This window comes from Nicotiana tabacum, chromosome 15 (assembly GCF_000715075.1).
Source record: "Nicotiana tabacum cultivar K326 chromosome 15, ASM71507v2, whole genome shotgun sequence".
NCBI classification, from domain to species: domain Eukaryota; kingdom Viridiplantae; phylum Streptophyta; class Magnoliopsida; order Solanales; family Solanaceae; genus Nicotiana; species Nicotiana tabacum.
This window is the reverse complement of record NC_134094.1, coordinates 102,688,978-102,704,593: the sequence shown is the minus strand read 5'-3', so window position 1 is coordinate 102,704,593 and position 15,616 is coordinate 102,688,978. Positions and strand designations below refer to the sequence as shown.

Below are 15,616 nucleotides of genomic sequence, written 5' to 3'. Positions count from 1 at the left end.
AAGAATTGCCATGTGCACCCTTTGGGAGGAAATCCGACAAAATATGTCAATTAGTCATATGAATGATTGAAGCGCAAGTTTACTTTTTAACTACCGAAGAATGTGTTGAAAGAGTTAGGACGCTTAACTCTTGAATTTAAATTAATTCGATCAATCAATTTTTAATATGTAATCTCGCATTTGATTTTTTAAAATAAAAACCTTCTTTGGTAAAAATATTATCCCTCTTTAGTGGATTTATTTGACATAAATTCTTATTAATGGGGCCAAAGAATTTAGAATGTCGGATGCCTAAATGAAAACAAAAGTCTTTGAAAAAATATAGGGGGTCCAATTTTAGTGGATCTTTCATACCCTTTTGCCCTTTTGTCCTTATCATGCTCTTGTCCTAGTCCTAGCTAATGAAATTGAAATGAAATATTGAACCCCACCAAGCCGCAAATAATTTTGAAACACATCCATTTATATTTGGAATGACGTTTGGCATCATATTCTTTAATTTTCTTGTTATTTAATTTGCTATTTGTAATACGAGAGTCAATTCCAATCACAAGTAATTTTCCTGGAAAGAGTAAGGTGAGATAGAATTCTGGCAAAGATACAATGAATATCAAGGGTAGACTATTTTTTACGGTAAGATTTGGTATGAAAGGTTTAATTAATTAAAATAAATATACAGTCTCTCTTTCCGCCCTCTTTCTTTTATTATTAACTAATTTTCTCCTTTTTAAACATGTGAAAAAGGTACAATGTTGTCTAAGAAAATTAAAGATTTTACGAAGTCAAATAGGTGGCCTAATTTACATTCTCATCTGCCTTTTTTATCATGGTCGAATTCTTTCCAACTAAATAACTAATAGGATTTCTCACCAAGAGATTTCAGTTCTAGGAATGAAGACAAAAATTCAACTATTTCTCCTTTTTTTTAAGGGAGGAGGAGATTTAGAATAGGGGATTACAACTTTTTATAAAAGAAAAGCTAACGAATCCCTACATGAGTCTGGAACCAAAATGATGCAAAAAAAAAACATAAAGAACCATACTAATGTGTAAGAAAAAGATAAAAAGCAAACTACATATAAGGCATAGTATGCATGCGCTATACATGGGTCTGAGCTAACCTCCTCGCGTATTGATTTTTTTTTTTGTGGTAACAATACATATAGCGCATGATAAACATACACTATGCAACAAAGTGCATAGTTGGTGCATCGGTTAAGTTGTGGAAGGCTAGAATCGAGCTCACGACACAAAGTTATGGCCACCATTCCACTTGCCCTTAACCAATGCATCAACCAACATTTTATTTCTCATTTAGAAAATTAAATATATTTGGCGCGCATTGCGCATGTTACCATGCATTATGTATTTTTACCACAAAAAATAAATAAAATGAAAACGGTCGTTAATGTGGGACGTTAGCTCATACTCATATATAGCACATAGTATACATGTACTATATGTAGTTTAATTCTTTTTTTTTTTCCGCATTAATTTGGTTCTTTTTTGTTTCTTTTTTTTTTGGCTGGTTCTGGACTCTCCTACGTATCATTGCTCTATTGTCTTTTGGAGGTTAACCCTAATCAAAGGTGGTAACACAGAAAGTCATAAATGTAAACCTGATTGTACTAATTCTCAAAATATCTTGATAGAATTGTCTTTGTCCATTATATGCTTTCACCAGTCTAACAATTAGAGGCGGATCCAGGATTTAAATCATATGAGTTCAACTTTTAAGGTTTTTAGCATTGAACTCATTATATTTTTAAGGTTATGGGTTCATATCCATTATTTTTGCAATTTTAATAAATTTTTACATATAAATTTTATACCGCATCGAAAGTTATGGGTTCAGTTGAACCCGTTAGTTGTTCACTACATACCTCTGCTAACAACTGGATACATTTCTTTTTGAGAGGCAAACATGGAGGCATTTTCAAAAGGTGTGGATGTGGCCAACAACTTAGGCTTGTAGTTTGATTTGTACTCAAGTAACTCGTGTTGTCCTTAACTAGATTTACCTTACCCATTTTCCAGCAACATTAGAGCCACTTACCAAAACTTTTGTATATAAAATTACTTTTTATTATTAAAATTTGTAACTTATAATATTTTTATTTATATAAATTTGATTTTCAAAAAAAAAATCTATGTCCAAGTAAAGAAAAACAATAGGAAATTTAATCTTTATACTCCGAATTTATTCATTTTGTTTTTTTACAAACAGACGAATTATTTTTATTTTCTTGGCACAACTAAGACATTAGAGGCCTACTGTTCAATCCAACTAGTGGCCAAATTACTTGAACCACACACACACAAGAAATTGACAAACAACGTTATCATTGGTCCTGGTCCCACTGCCACCTGGCACATCATATGACCTGGCAGCACTTTTCTTTTAATTTGACTTATCTTTCTTCAGTTGCTTGCTCACCAATCATATTCATATCCAATCAATACATACTTTTTCCAAATTCCAAAACTACCCTCAAATAATTCCACAAAGACAATTGTACCCTCATTCCTGATCAATAAAAAATCAGTTCCACCATCTTCACCTGTACCTTAAACCAGACAATAATTGCCCTTTCTAAATTTAGAACTTAAGCTGTGTTTTAAATAGACTCAGCTTCAGGTTTGGTAGTTGAATACTTGAAGGAAACTATCACAAACGTTCAAGAAAACTGTCTATTTCCAATTTCTTTTTCTCTCTAATTTTTTTCTTCAAATTGAAAAGAAAAAAGACCCCTTTTCCATATAAAACAAAAAACAAAAAAAATACCCCTTTTACAATTACATGTAAATTCAGGCTAAGCAGGTATACATATTGGCCAAGTATTTCAATATTTTCTGCAACTGAACCTTTTGATCGACTTATGAAGTTTGATAGAGAAGGAATATTTAAGGTTCTTTATGAGATACCCATGTTGGAAATCTCAAAAAGTTGTTTTTTTCATTTTTTAAAAGATATTATTTTGTTAATTTATGAAGAGTTTTAGCTAATCCTAAAGCTATGATTTTCTTTTTCTTTTTGAGAAGTTGTACTGGATTTCTGATTAAAGTCGCTTTCTTTGTGGTTTGATTTATTAGCATCCAAAGTTTGAATCTTTTAAAGATTTTTGTTTGTTTATTTATGACGAGTTTTAGCACAGCTAATTGCAAAGCTATGATCTTTACTGGGATTCTTGATTTTTTCTTTTTGTGGTTTTTTTCCATTGTACTTCCTTTATATTTGGTGGTTTTTGTTTGACTGGCTGAAATTGGAATTTTAATTCTTATTTTTGTGAAACACCACTTTGTACAATATCTGAAAATTGAGCTAAATTTCAATAAAAATTTGAGCTAATTAATAGGGTCAGAATATCTGGTTCTAATTTGCTATCAGGACCTATTTCTAGGGGGTATATTATAATTTCTTATAAACCTTTGCTACAAGCTGATTATAGTTACTGATTTATTGCTATGGGAAAGTAGAAAAAGTAAAGGAGGAAAAAGGGAAGAGCTTGAATTTTCTTAAATTGTTTTTAGAAATAAAAAAAAAATGGTGATATAACCATCTTCTATCACAAAGATGGCAACATTATGGGTCATAATGAATGGACGAAGATGTCACTTTATTTGTGTTCCATGTCTTTATTATTGTTATTGCTGTATTGAAAATTGATGAACTTAAAAAGAAAAATCAATTTGTTGCTGGTCATTCAATTGTATAACATGCTGTGTTAATACTGTTTGTATCATCTTCTAACTAGCTGAATTTCTTTGGAACAGGAACAAATAACACATTTAGTACCTTCAATTGTCATAATCCTGATTCATTGTATCTGCCAGCAGTTTTGTTCAAAAACTCAGTCTCAGAATTTGATTTCTATTTTGGGTTCAAGAAATTTCTTGATTTAGTCAGATATGGCCTTGGCATTTACCCCTTTGTCCTGGTGGCTTTGGAGTGGAAAGCATCAAGAACCAAAAATCTCGAAAGGGACTTGTTTAAATTCATTATCTGATTCAGGGTTATTTGAATTGGATACTTTGACATTCCCTCGGAATATTGCCTCCTCATCTGGAAGGGTTAAGAGAAAATGGCAGAGTCGAGAGGAGCGCAAGATTGATAGGGAGTATGATATTGTTCTTGTGCCATCGGACGGTGGATGTGTATCAGGGTCCGAGTCTGATGATTCAGACTGGTCCATTGGATGGTTGGAGCCTCATGGCCCGGAGTTCCACAGTGATGAAAATAGAGATGATAGTTTTGCTGTGCTTGTTCCTTGCTATGGACGTGGACGCGCAAACATGGAAGATAATGCACAAGACAAGTTTCTGCAGGGCATTGGAAACTTCAAGGATATACATGCTTCTGGTAAGAGTCAGTTTCTTGGAATATTCTGTTTTTATTTGGAAATACAACTTCTACTTTTGTTAGTTTCTCTTTGGTGCGACAGAACCAATTATATATTTTTCGTTTCAGATAGTTAAATTTATATTCGTCTCAGACAGATAACACGTACTTAAAAGTATATGAAACTCCTGACATAAAGACTTCTCTCCACTTGATAATATGCTGCTAGCTGCTAATGGCTTACTAAGTAATTCTATGAGAAACATATACATTGATATTGAAACTAGTGGCTGCTTGGGCAAAAACAAGATAAAACACGAACCATTACCTTTTGAAGGTTCTGTCGACTTCCCCTTGCTATAACTAAATTCTATCACACAAGGACAAGGAAGGACTTGAATCGAGAGTCAACATTTTGTTTCATGCTTAGAAATTGGTGAATTGAGCTTCCTGCTTTTTGCTTCATTTCCGCTTTGTTAATGTGTGGAAAGTATAACTAGCAGATCTAGTGCAAGCTCCGAATGTTAAGATTGCTGAAAGCTTCCTTTCATGTAATGTGGTGACTGAATGAGGTTGCTTTGGTTGGCCTTCTTTATATTATTGAATGTTTTTTTTTTCATTTCCTATAGGTGCTGTAATCTAGAGAAATTAGAATGAGTTCAAGATTCTTTTCTCCCTTTGTCTTTTCCAGAGGGAAGGGCAAGGATTGGTGGTGAATTGTTTAAGGGTCGATGATGATTATTAACGAGTAATGTTAAGTCATTAATGCAGCACACCTCCAGAATGAATTTCTCATTGATAACCTGTTATACATTAGTGTGACTCATATCTAGCATCGTATCTTGTGTTCTACACAACTCTGATCTTGCCCCTTTTTATTTCCGTTTTGGAATTAAAAGTTAGATTTTTTCCTTTGTCCCACACGGCTTGATCAGTTGAGAAGTATTTAGTACCATATTCAGTTAGTGGAGTCTATGTCATCGTTGACAATCCAGTTATAGGATAAAAGGGGTTCTGTTTACTGGTTGAGATGTACATATCATAACTTTCTTGGCATCAGAAGACTTCAAATTTTTGTGCAACTCTGTTCATTAGCCATTACAGGACTGTCAATCTGAAATCTTTGCTCTTCTGAAATGTAACCATTTTTCTGGTCGAGCATTACGATTTCAACTCTCTTATTTCCTTCCTATTTTTGACATTTTTCACTTTTTGAATGATGCATCGATTTAGACGTGGGGTAAACCAAAAACAAGTGTCTATAGAATTAAATAGTGGTATAGTTGCTGGCTCAGTTGTTAATTTTGTGTTCTCCATACTTTATGCTTATTGATTTCATTTTTTACATGCAGAGAATAAGAAGTATACGGAGCAGTGGCTCTCATCTTTGCAGTACAGCTGACATACTGCAATGGCTGAGTTTATTCGATTTCTTTTCTGCTGCCCCTCCAGATTCTTTGTTGCAGTGGATTCAATGATCATACCGTACCTTGTGTCTCTGATTTTCAGAATTAGTTCGGAAGAAGTAACCTCTACTTGCCTCCTCCGATTGGTGTAAATTCGTGATTTGAAACTGGTTGGAAGGAGAAGAGAAGAATGATGGTTAAAGAAAAACAATTGGAGAAAACTAAGAAAAAATGGAGGGAAAGCTAAGTTGTGATTATGCTTGTAATATTCTTTGATGTAAATATATCTGTGAATAGGTTCATCCAGTTGTCAATATCTCTTTCTGCCTGAGAAAATAATTGGATACTTTTGATGTTATTAGCAAGTATGTTGTCATTGTGAAATATGCAGTTTCATCCGGTTGTAAATTATTTCTGACTGAAATAAATGGGAAGTTCAAATGTTATTAGTAAGAAATTAGCTTCTGCTGATAAATGTTACTAATCTTTGTCACCCCTTGCTCTCTAACTCCTTGCAATCAACATTTGCACTTATATATTTAAGACTATGTAGTTGCTTCCAGGGCAACAACAAGGAATTTAAGTGTCGTAGTCTCTTTAATGTAGATTGCACGACCTGCAAAAGAGATCTCAAGATAACGAAATAATAACACATGGAGATATTCAATAATTAACGAGGGAATATCAAGGAATTGTAATTTGTCACCCAAGTATAGACAACGCTTTGCAAGAAACCTACACATTTACATTAAAGAAGGAAGAAGGCAAAACTACCAAAAAGGAAGATAAGAATTAACATGCATTTAACTTTACATGCATAGTTGGTCCAACCCAGTCACTCCATTTCATTCTCTTCCATTCTGATTTCTAGTTGGTGCCTTATTGAGATCACTACCATTAGTACTCCCATTCTCAGTTCTAGCTAGTGCTTTACTAGGATTAGTTGTATCATTTATTAACTTTTCTTGAACATGAATGCCTGGAACAGAATCTTGATCATCTTGTCTATCCTCCTTTACTTCATCACCGAACGATGAGGTTTGATCTTCAGCTTTCTCTATGAACGGGTTGCTTGATGCAGGAAGTTTATCTTGTTGGACTTGTGGTGGTAGTGCCTTATCACCAGAAGCACCTACAACTCCTACTTGTTTCTCACTTTGTGCATTAGACAGAGTGGTAGTTTGACTTTTTTGGAGAAGCTTTTGCTTAGTATTTTCTTCAAGCTCAGCAGCTGGAGCACATGTTGGGGCATCAGGTGCAGCTGAAGCATTTGGTCTGGATGAAGTACCAGCAGGGCTAGGTTGAACAGCCGATGATACAGGTTTCAAAGAGTGGCCCAGCACCTGCAGAGTTTCAGGCCGTGAGGCATTTGATGGGCCTGTGGAATGGGACACCAGGCCGGTACAAATAAAGTGCACATTACTGGGCAAGCCATTTGTACTAACTGGGACATGAGATTTGACTGCAGGACCTCCTCTAGGTATTTGGACGGCAGATTTAGATTGTACTGTCTTGAGCAATGAGGCACCATTTGAAGTGGTAGCAACGCGGGCACCTGCAGCCACAGCAGCAACTTTGACCATTGAATCAGGACTCGTATTAGGTTTTGGCAATGGCTTTTTTGGGACTATCCGAGGTTTTGACGACAACGGATCTTGCTGATGCTGGGATTGTGCACCACCAGATGCAAAGTCAGCAGCAACAGAATGTGAAGAGTTACTAGGTCCAGCGCCTGAATTTTGCCCCACTGAAACAACACAAAAACCTGGGTTAAAACTGCAGTATGCAAGAATGGCATTAACCTCTGATATACAAGGTTAAGAAGGGAAGAGTTCCCATGTTTTCTCCACCCATTCAAATAACTCAGTCATGCTGAAAAGAGAAATTGCTCCTAATCCACTGTGGAATTTTGCTTTTCCTAGATCAGCGTGCAATAATTTTTATATGTATTTTGCATGCCGTCAATATTAATTGGAATATAGGACTCAGACCTTCTAAAGACTCTTGAACAACTGAAACTTCTTAACTATTGAACGTTGAGCAGTTCCACGAGAAAAAACATTGAACAGTTGAATAATTAATTACCCCTTTGCAGACATACTGCAGATACTGTAAATGACAACATACATTCAGATTATCACAGGATACTCTCAGCCATCTGACACACCCAATGTAGAGTTCTAGACAGTATCTCAACAATAACTATCCTCCCCCTCACCCTCAACCTTTTCCTTCTCCCATCAGGAGTGTGGGAACAGATACATTAACATCATATAGGAGTTGAGAGGATTACCGCCAGCGCTGATTGGACAAGCTGCTTTCAAGTTATCTCCCATAGGCATATTAAGAGCTAGGGACATTGCGCGACGAGCTGCCAGCTGAGCCTCTGAAAGCTGTGAGCCATTCCCGACAATGGTTCCCTGCCGTTTTCTAATAATGGCCCACCTCTGCACAAAAAAAAACATTCATAATCTCATGGTAAATTTAAAATGCAAAATGATAGTTGACAACAGACACAGTATTTACAACTTCTCCTATTTACTTTTTTTACGTCCAGTCCATGCTAGCTAAACCAATACACACTTCTGCATCTCATTCCGTTGCCGGGATTCGAACCCGGGAAACCTGGGAATAACCCAGACATCCTAACCATACTAGATAACAACGGACATCCATGGTCTATCACTCTATCTCCAACTATTTGTTTGACATAGATATCACTAGGAGGATTATCTTTAGTACAACCAAAATGCTGGGTTGAAGTTAAAGAATCAATATTTATATGTAAATGAAGACAGAAACAATACTTAGATATGACTTCACCACTAAGTTTACTCCATTTACCATTTACATCTATGTCACCAAAATTGTCAATAAATGATTGCATACCAAAACTTGTTAACACTTTGGGAGGATAGAGCTTGCAACTAAAGGTCTCACCGGTATTGTCAACGGTAAAAAACTGCCAAAAGCGCCAAATTCCATTTGCACTTTAAGCGTAAAACGCAATTAAAGCACACCTTTTAGATAATAATACTGCAGATGATGAAAAGTTTATACGTGTGTGCATGCACGGGCTTGCGCGTGTGTGTAATGCAAGAAAAAATAATCATACACACAAGAAAACAATTATATAGATAAAAGAATTGGAAAAAACTACAATTAAGTGAAATTATGTAAAATGAGTCGTGTCAATTAGGCAGTGAAACCACATTAAATTTTTTATTCAGATGCAAAGATGTAGTTTTAGCATTGATTTCAGATTTGATGACTAGCTTTCTAATACTAGAGTTATAATTTCCTATTCGTAATAAAAACATTCTCTTTTGGTGGGTTCTTTTATTAATATAAAATTCTACTTGCTACATTATTGTTTATTGTTGTCCTCTTGAAAACAGGGGCATGAGAATTAATGTAATTTTATCAAAAGGAAAGGCAAATACTTGGTTAGTTCTTGTTGAGATGCATGATTTGGTGCAAGCATTACCTAAATGAGGCGAAGAATGGAAGGGAAGTTATCTCTAAGGAATGTACAGTGCTACATCAGAACAAGTATAAAGTTTCCATTTATACCATATAACTGAAAACAGAAATTTCTTGAAATTGGCTGATAAACTCATACCACATAGATGAGAGGATAATTGCTCCATCACAATTGGGGTCTACCGAGAAACAGTGATCTAAAATGATTGAATTAATATTTGGTCCAAACTAGTAGCAGGGATTCAGTAAGAAGTTTCATTAGATATTGAGGGGTTAACGGGAGGAAAAGTTATCCTCCAAGGAATGTAATAATCCTACATCAGAAGTATAAAGTTTTTAATTTATACCATAAAACTGACACAAAAAGTTCTTAAAATTGGTCCATAACCTCACACCACATAGATCAGAGGATAACTGCTACATCACAATCGAGGTTTATCGACAAATAGTGATCCTAAATAATTGGACTGTTATTTTGTCAAGTACGGCATCCCCTCTTCCTTAAAATAGGTAATATCATCCAAAGGAATGCACCTTGGGCATGCTACTTGTACTACTAAATGCATCGTACAACTGCCAAAAGGACATGGCATCATACCTTGCCATTTTTTAAATAATCAGAACCTAACGCTTGAATCATGGAAGTCAGTCTGAGTGGAGGAACAATATATTCCCAAACTGTTAAATTTTGGATATTGCAAGACATGAATTGGTTGTTGCCTAATTCAAGATTGAGGTAAACACACCAACTGTTCAAGATTGAGGAAAATCCGCACGCGAGACGTCTCTATGTTCCTTACTACCATCTTACCATTTGACAGAGAAAGGGGTATTCCACCCAACTTTCATTTAATTTTATTTCTTTTTATTTCCTTCCCAGTTTTCCTATCATTTGTGAAGCACTAGAAACAGCTCTATTTTCTCAATCTGATAAGATCTTTCTTCTGTCTCTCTATCATTAGGTTCATACTGAAGCAAACTCTAGCTATATAGCTAGAATGATTCACGAAATATAGGTGTCTTTTCTACTAACATGCAAATCTATAACTAATCAATTAACTGAGCTGGAGAATGACCTATTTTCTTGGTTTTTACTCTTTGGAGCAAATAGAGGGGTTAGAATTTTGGATGAGATCAATTTAGTGAGCTGCGAACCACAAGGGACCCGAAAAAATTAACATTCTTTTAACTCCAAGACAAGGATTAATCTAAGCAATGAAAGATGACTACCTTCTCTAACAATTATTTTTGAGAAGGTATCAGTTTCTGTATATTAATATAAAACATCAGCCTAAAGATTGTGCTGGTCCAAAATTAGGTGTTACATCAGGAGGAAAGCTATGAAATCTACCCTCCTTGCTCCTCTAACAAGGAATCTAGAGCATCTACAATTGACTCAGGGTCTTATATATATAAATATTCAGATTTACACCAAAAGCAAAAAAGAAGAACGCAATTCAACTACGATGTTATTATTTCTACCTACGGTGCTAACTAGCGCCATGTGTTGTGCTAAAATTTAAGAAGGACAAGGTTAAAAGCATTTACTAACTAGAGAGAGTAATTAAAACTGGAGAATATATATAGATATAGTCAGTATTTTGATAAAGATAGATATATTCATCATATACAAAGAAAAACCTGAGAGAGTTGTGAAGCTGTTCTGTCTCCCTTAAAGTCCCCTTTCAATATGTTTGCCCAGTTTCCTTCACCGCATTTTTGGACCGCAGCAATGAGTTCCATGTCTTCTGCTGCTGACCATGGTTTACGCTTTCGTCGAGGAGGCAAGTTGATACAAGCTAGTCCATGGGTATCCAATCCCTCAGCAGCCGCCACAGTTGCCAATGGTTGTTTTTGCACTGCAACTGGGACTGTAATATTTGTCCCGTGAATAGAAGTACCATGCAATGAATTATCCACACCAGTTCTAGAAGTTTGGCCATTAGGTATATTTATAGTCAATGGAGCCTCAACAGTTGAACCATTTAACATATTGGTATCATTTGGAACACCAGAAGCAATTAGTACCTGTCAAAGGCCAAGATTCCCCCCAAACCACACAATTGGTTATCCACAACACAAACTGAGTGTATATGAAAGATGCAAGCTGTTCTGCCAAATAATTGTTCACAATTACAGCGTTCTGGGCAGATTGTTTGACTTACCTTGACACATGCTGCCGCTTCTGCTGAAGCTTCACTGCTTACAGCAGGGAAAGCTTCCAACTCGTATTCTAAATCACTGTCATCATCCTGTCATCAAAAAGTACAAAATCAACAAACAAAGTCATGGAATTATAAATCACCAACATAAGGTTCAAGCTATAAGGTGGATCTTTCACCACCAAACATCAACTATCAATACATGCTCCTAAAATTACTGCCACTTAATTATTCAAACAAAGCTCACAAAAAGAAAAGGAAAAACACTAAACTAGGGACCAAAAAATTGTTTTCTGGGTGTCACTTATTGAGTACACAACATTCCGCCAGAAAAGAGATCCTTCCAGGCAGAAGATAAATGAAGATGTTCACATATGTACAGCACCAAGCTTAGCAATATATGCACAACGTGCACATTATTAAACCCCAAAACCTAATGAAATAGGCCATATTTATTCCCAATCTGGAGAAAGGGTGAAATTTGAAAATTAATGCATCTTTACACTTTATTCACACATATATACTTTATTCACACATATACAAACATGCAAGCAGCACAAATTTTTTTTATCAAAAAACAACACTTAGAAGACAGGCGATTGAGAAAGGAAAAGAAGGAAAAATAGAAAGCTGGAAATGCTATATTCAGCCATTCTCAACATCCAAAGTTCACCAACACATAAGCTAAAGCGCAACTCCACATTGTATCAAAAAGCAATTGAAATTTTAACACGCATGAAATTTCCCAATTTATCAAAATTGATTTAGATTATGCATAACATAAGCAATTGACGCCCTTAGCAGTAATGTGGGTATTATACTTTGGAGAGAAAGGAACAAAAGAGCTTAAAGGGAGAACATTACTTCCTACAGCTTGGGGGCTTTTTGTTTTTTGCTTAAATTTGGAGCATCCACTACTCCTGCCGGTATAGATGATTGGGCGTCTTTTGTAAGGAACCGTATATTTTCATGTAGGTTCTCTACTTTTGGTATACTTCTTATATAGGGAGTTTTCCCCTACTATCTCAATAAAATATTACTTTCACTAAGAAAAAATTAGTATACAAAACTACATCTACGGCTCAATCACAAACAAGCTGATTCAACTATGTCAATCACTTATATCCATTCTGCTTTATTTGGACCTTTCCTTCCAAATGAAGCCACCAAACACCCCCCCCCCCCCCAAAAAAAAAAAAAAATACACCGCTCCGATCATACACACGGGGGGCGGAGCTAGGGTGCGCAAGGGGTTCAATTGAATTGCCTTCATTGGAAAATTATGATACACAAATAGGGTAAAAATGAATCATAATTGTCGAATCCCCTTGGCGCAGGGAAAGATTATAGTGTAGTGGCAAAGGGATTCAAAAATTGCTTTCCATTGCAGGTTCAAATCCCAGGTGTGACATTCTTGTATTTTTTTTTTAATTACCCTTGTCAGAATTCCTAGCTCTGCCACTCGCCCCAAAAATACACACACATACACACGCAGAAAGACAAACAATTTGGCGATGATTGACATACCAAAGGTTGTGCAGCATCATCTAATTTATCTAGCAAACCATGGCGATAAGCCAAATGGCGCCATAGCATTTGATACTCTCTTGCATTAGTAATCCCAGTTGTAGACTTCTTCACCAATGCATTCCAATCAATTTTCTCATCTGCTGCAACTTGTGCTGCCACCTCACCCAACACTCCCAGTACAGTTGTTGCATTATACCTTCAATATTAATCACCAAACAAAAATATCAATACCAAAAAAAATGATTTAGAAAAAAGAATGAAGAAGCAAAAAGAGACCTTTGTAAGAGAGTGGACATATCTTCTTCAGTCACAAAACACTTTTGTTTCTTCGATTTCTCGAACATTCTCAATCCCTTGATATTCTCTATTTAAAATCACATTCGATTGAGGAGAAAGAAAGGTGAGTATGATACAAGAGAAAAACCCTAGCTAGGGGAAGAACGAAGAAGATGAGTATGACGACGTCGTTTTTGAGACTGACCGTTGAAGAGCGTCGAAGCAACGCGTTACTCGCAACGGAGAGAGAGAGAGCTCAGTCAAACTGAGTTTTTAGAGGTCGAGGAATGTGAAAATGCTAAAAGAAAAAAAAGTATCCTTTTTACATCTCTTTTTAATAAATTTCACTATTTGGTAAAAACACAGGAATTTGCCAAGTGATACTCTGTTTATGTGGTGTAGTTTACTTGTAAGTAGAGTTTAGGAAAAAAGCAAAACTATAAGGGATTTATTATTTCGGGATTTATTATTCTGAAATTATTATTTTACTCTTATATACGGATAAAAATAATACTACAATTCAAGGATAACTAATCTCAGGATTAATTATATCGTGATTTTATCCCAAACAAATATGAGATAAACCCATCTCAAATTTAAGCTCAAGATTAATGATCTCTTATTCCTTGTACCAAACGAGCCCTAAGTAACTTGTAATGTTAAGCATGTCATAATATTTTGCTGACTACTCCATAAGAGTATATTATTAATGGTAAAATAAAACTTAAGTTAAATTATTCTAAATATGAAAATTGACATTATTCTTGAAACTGGCTAGTAAAAAATAGTATCACATTAAATGGAGTAAAAGAAGTACTAATAACTATTTGGCTAACCAACAAGGGTTGTGGTATAGTGGTAAGTACTACTTTATTCCTAACCAGAGGTCTCGGGTTCGAGTCCCTGGGTATGGAGTCGCCTTTGTTAGGGAGCGCTTTAATCCCAATGTGGAACTTTCCGGCGTCGGATTTAGTCGGGTCCCAATACGGGAATCGAACACCGAGTAGGAAACCAAAAAAATAACTATTTGGGTGTTAAAACATCGGCGGTTATCAAATTAAATACCCTAATACGATGAAGATTAATTTCAATATAGACACGCAATACATGCAAAATGAATTTTTATGTGGTTAATAAACAAGATGGTAATAATTTTTATATAGTTGTTGTATGAATATCGTTAGCTAATCTCTATGTTTGTTTAACTCCTATAGCAAAATCCTCATTTTTGTCCTGCGCTTACAAATTTTAAATGCCAAGAGGGCCTGAATATCTAAAAATACATCCATTTATAGTTATATTTTCATTTTGGTTATTAGGATATTATTCTTAGATTATTCTATTTACTCGTAGAACCTTAATCATTCATGGGAATATAACATTATGATTGAAAAACCATCATTAGGACATTGTTTGGCTGCACGTTTTTTGTAATATTGTCTATGGACATGGCAAAATCGCACTAAAAAAGGTTTTTCCTACTTTGCAATTATTGGTACGAGGAATTTCACTTTTGAGAATTAAGGTAGTACCTTTAGCTACTTCAATCAACAAACATGTGACATAACCATTGGCTATCACTAATAGTATAACATTTTCAGTTTCTCATTGGACCAAATTTTTGTGTTTTCTTTCACTACTTAAAAAGTTAGTAATAAGTAAAGAGAATTCTACTTTATTTTATTTTAAAATTGATAACTTGTTTGACTAATACTTGCCTTTAGTAATGCTGAAGGGATACGAAAGTTTGAATGTATTTATATCCTCTATTCCATGTGGAAGCGGATGCTAATTAAATCCATTTTTTCATAAATAAAGAAGAGAATGGCATGTTTGGTACTGAAGTTTAGTTTGGTATCTAATTTAGCCCTCTATTGTAACGACCCGACTGGTCGTTTTGAATTTCTGCACTTCGCTCGATATTTTGAGGACTCGAGTATTTCCGCACGATGTATTATGACTTGCGTAAATCGTCGGTATTGGTTTTTCAAGTTATCCGGAATCGATTTGGAAGAATGAACTTCAAGATTTGAGCTCTAGAATTGACCAAGTTTGAATTTTTAGCATTTGACCTCGGAATGGAGTTTCGTCGGTTCCGTTAGCTCCGTTGGGTAATTTTAGACTTAGGAGCGCGTATGGATTGTAATCTGAAGGTCCGTAGTCGAATTAGTCTTGAATTGGCGAACGTTGGATTTTTGAGAAGTTTGACCGGGAGTGGACTTTTTTATATCGGGGTCGGATTCCGATTCCGAAAGTTGGAATAGGTCCGTAATGGAAAATGTGACTTGTGTGCAAAATTTGAGGTCAATTGGAGGTGATTTGATAGGTTTCGGTATCGGTTGTAGAAGTTGAAATTTCAAAGTTCATTGATTTTGACTTGAGGTGTGATTCATCGTTTCAAGGTTGTTATGCATGATTTG

At 35.4% G+C, this 15,616-nt stretch overlaps 2 protein-coding genes across 4 annotated transcripts; one reads left to right on the top strand and one right to left on the bottom strand.

Moving 5' to 3' along the window:
• Positions 1 to 2,641: 2,641 nt before the first annotated feature.
• LOC107796294 (uncharacterized) lies at positions 2,642 to 6,202 on the top strand. Of its 2 annotated transcripts, none has more exons than XM_075231065.1 (3): positions 2,642 to 2,821; positions 3,775 to 4,360; positions 5,692 to 6,202. In XM_075231065.1, exons 2-3 carry the CDS (start codon positions 3,910 to 3,912, stop codon positions 5,739 to 5,741), a joined length of 501 nt encoding a protein of 166 aa, XP_075087166.1. In that variant the 5' UTR covers positions 2,642 to 2,821; positions 3,775 to 3,909; the 3' UTR covers positions 5,742 to 6,202. The 2 variants fall into 2 exon arrangements, with proteins under 2 accessions (XP_075087166.1, XP_075087167.1); XM_075231066.1 differs by having other exon boundaries at positions 2,642 to 2,909.
• A 190-nt stretch (positions 6,203 to 6,392) lies between these two features.
• LOC107796293 (uncharacterized) lies at positions 6,393 to 13,486 on the bottom strand. Of its 2 annotated transcripts, XM_075231064.1 has the most exons (7): positions 13,402 to 13,486; positions 13,197 to 13,284; positions 12,918 to 13,116; positions 11,394 to 11,480; positions 10,870 to 11,256; positions 8,039 to 8,192; positions 6,393 to 7,492 (listed from the first exon to the last, which is right to left on the bottom strand). In XM_075231064.1, exons 2-7 carry the CDS (start codon positions 13,262 to 13,264, stop codon positions 6,591 to 6,593), a joined length of 1,797 nt encoding a protein of 598 aa, XP_075087165.1. In that variant the 5' UTR covers positions 13,265 to 13,284; positions 13,402 to 13,486; the 3' UTR covers positions 6,393 to 6,590. The 2 variants fall into 2 exon arrangements, with proteins under 2 accessions (XP_075087165.1, XP_075087164.1); XM_075231063.1 differs by having other exon boundaries at positions 13,197 to 13,485.
• Positions 13,487 to 15,616: the final 2,130 nt, after the last annotated feature.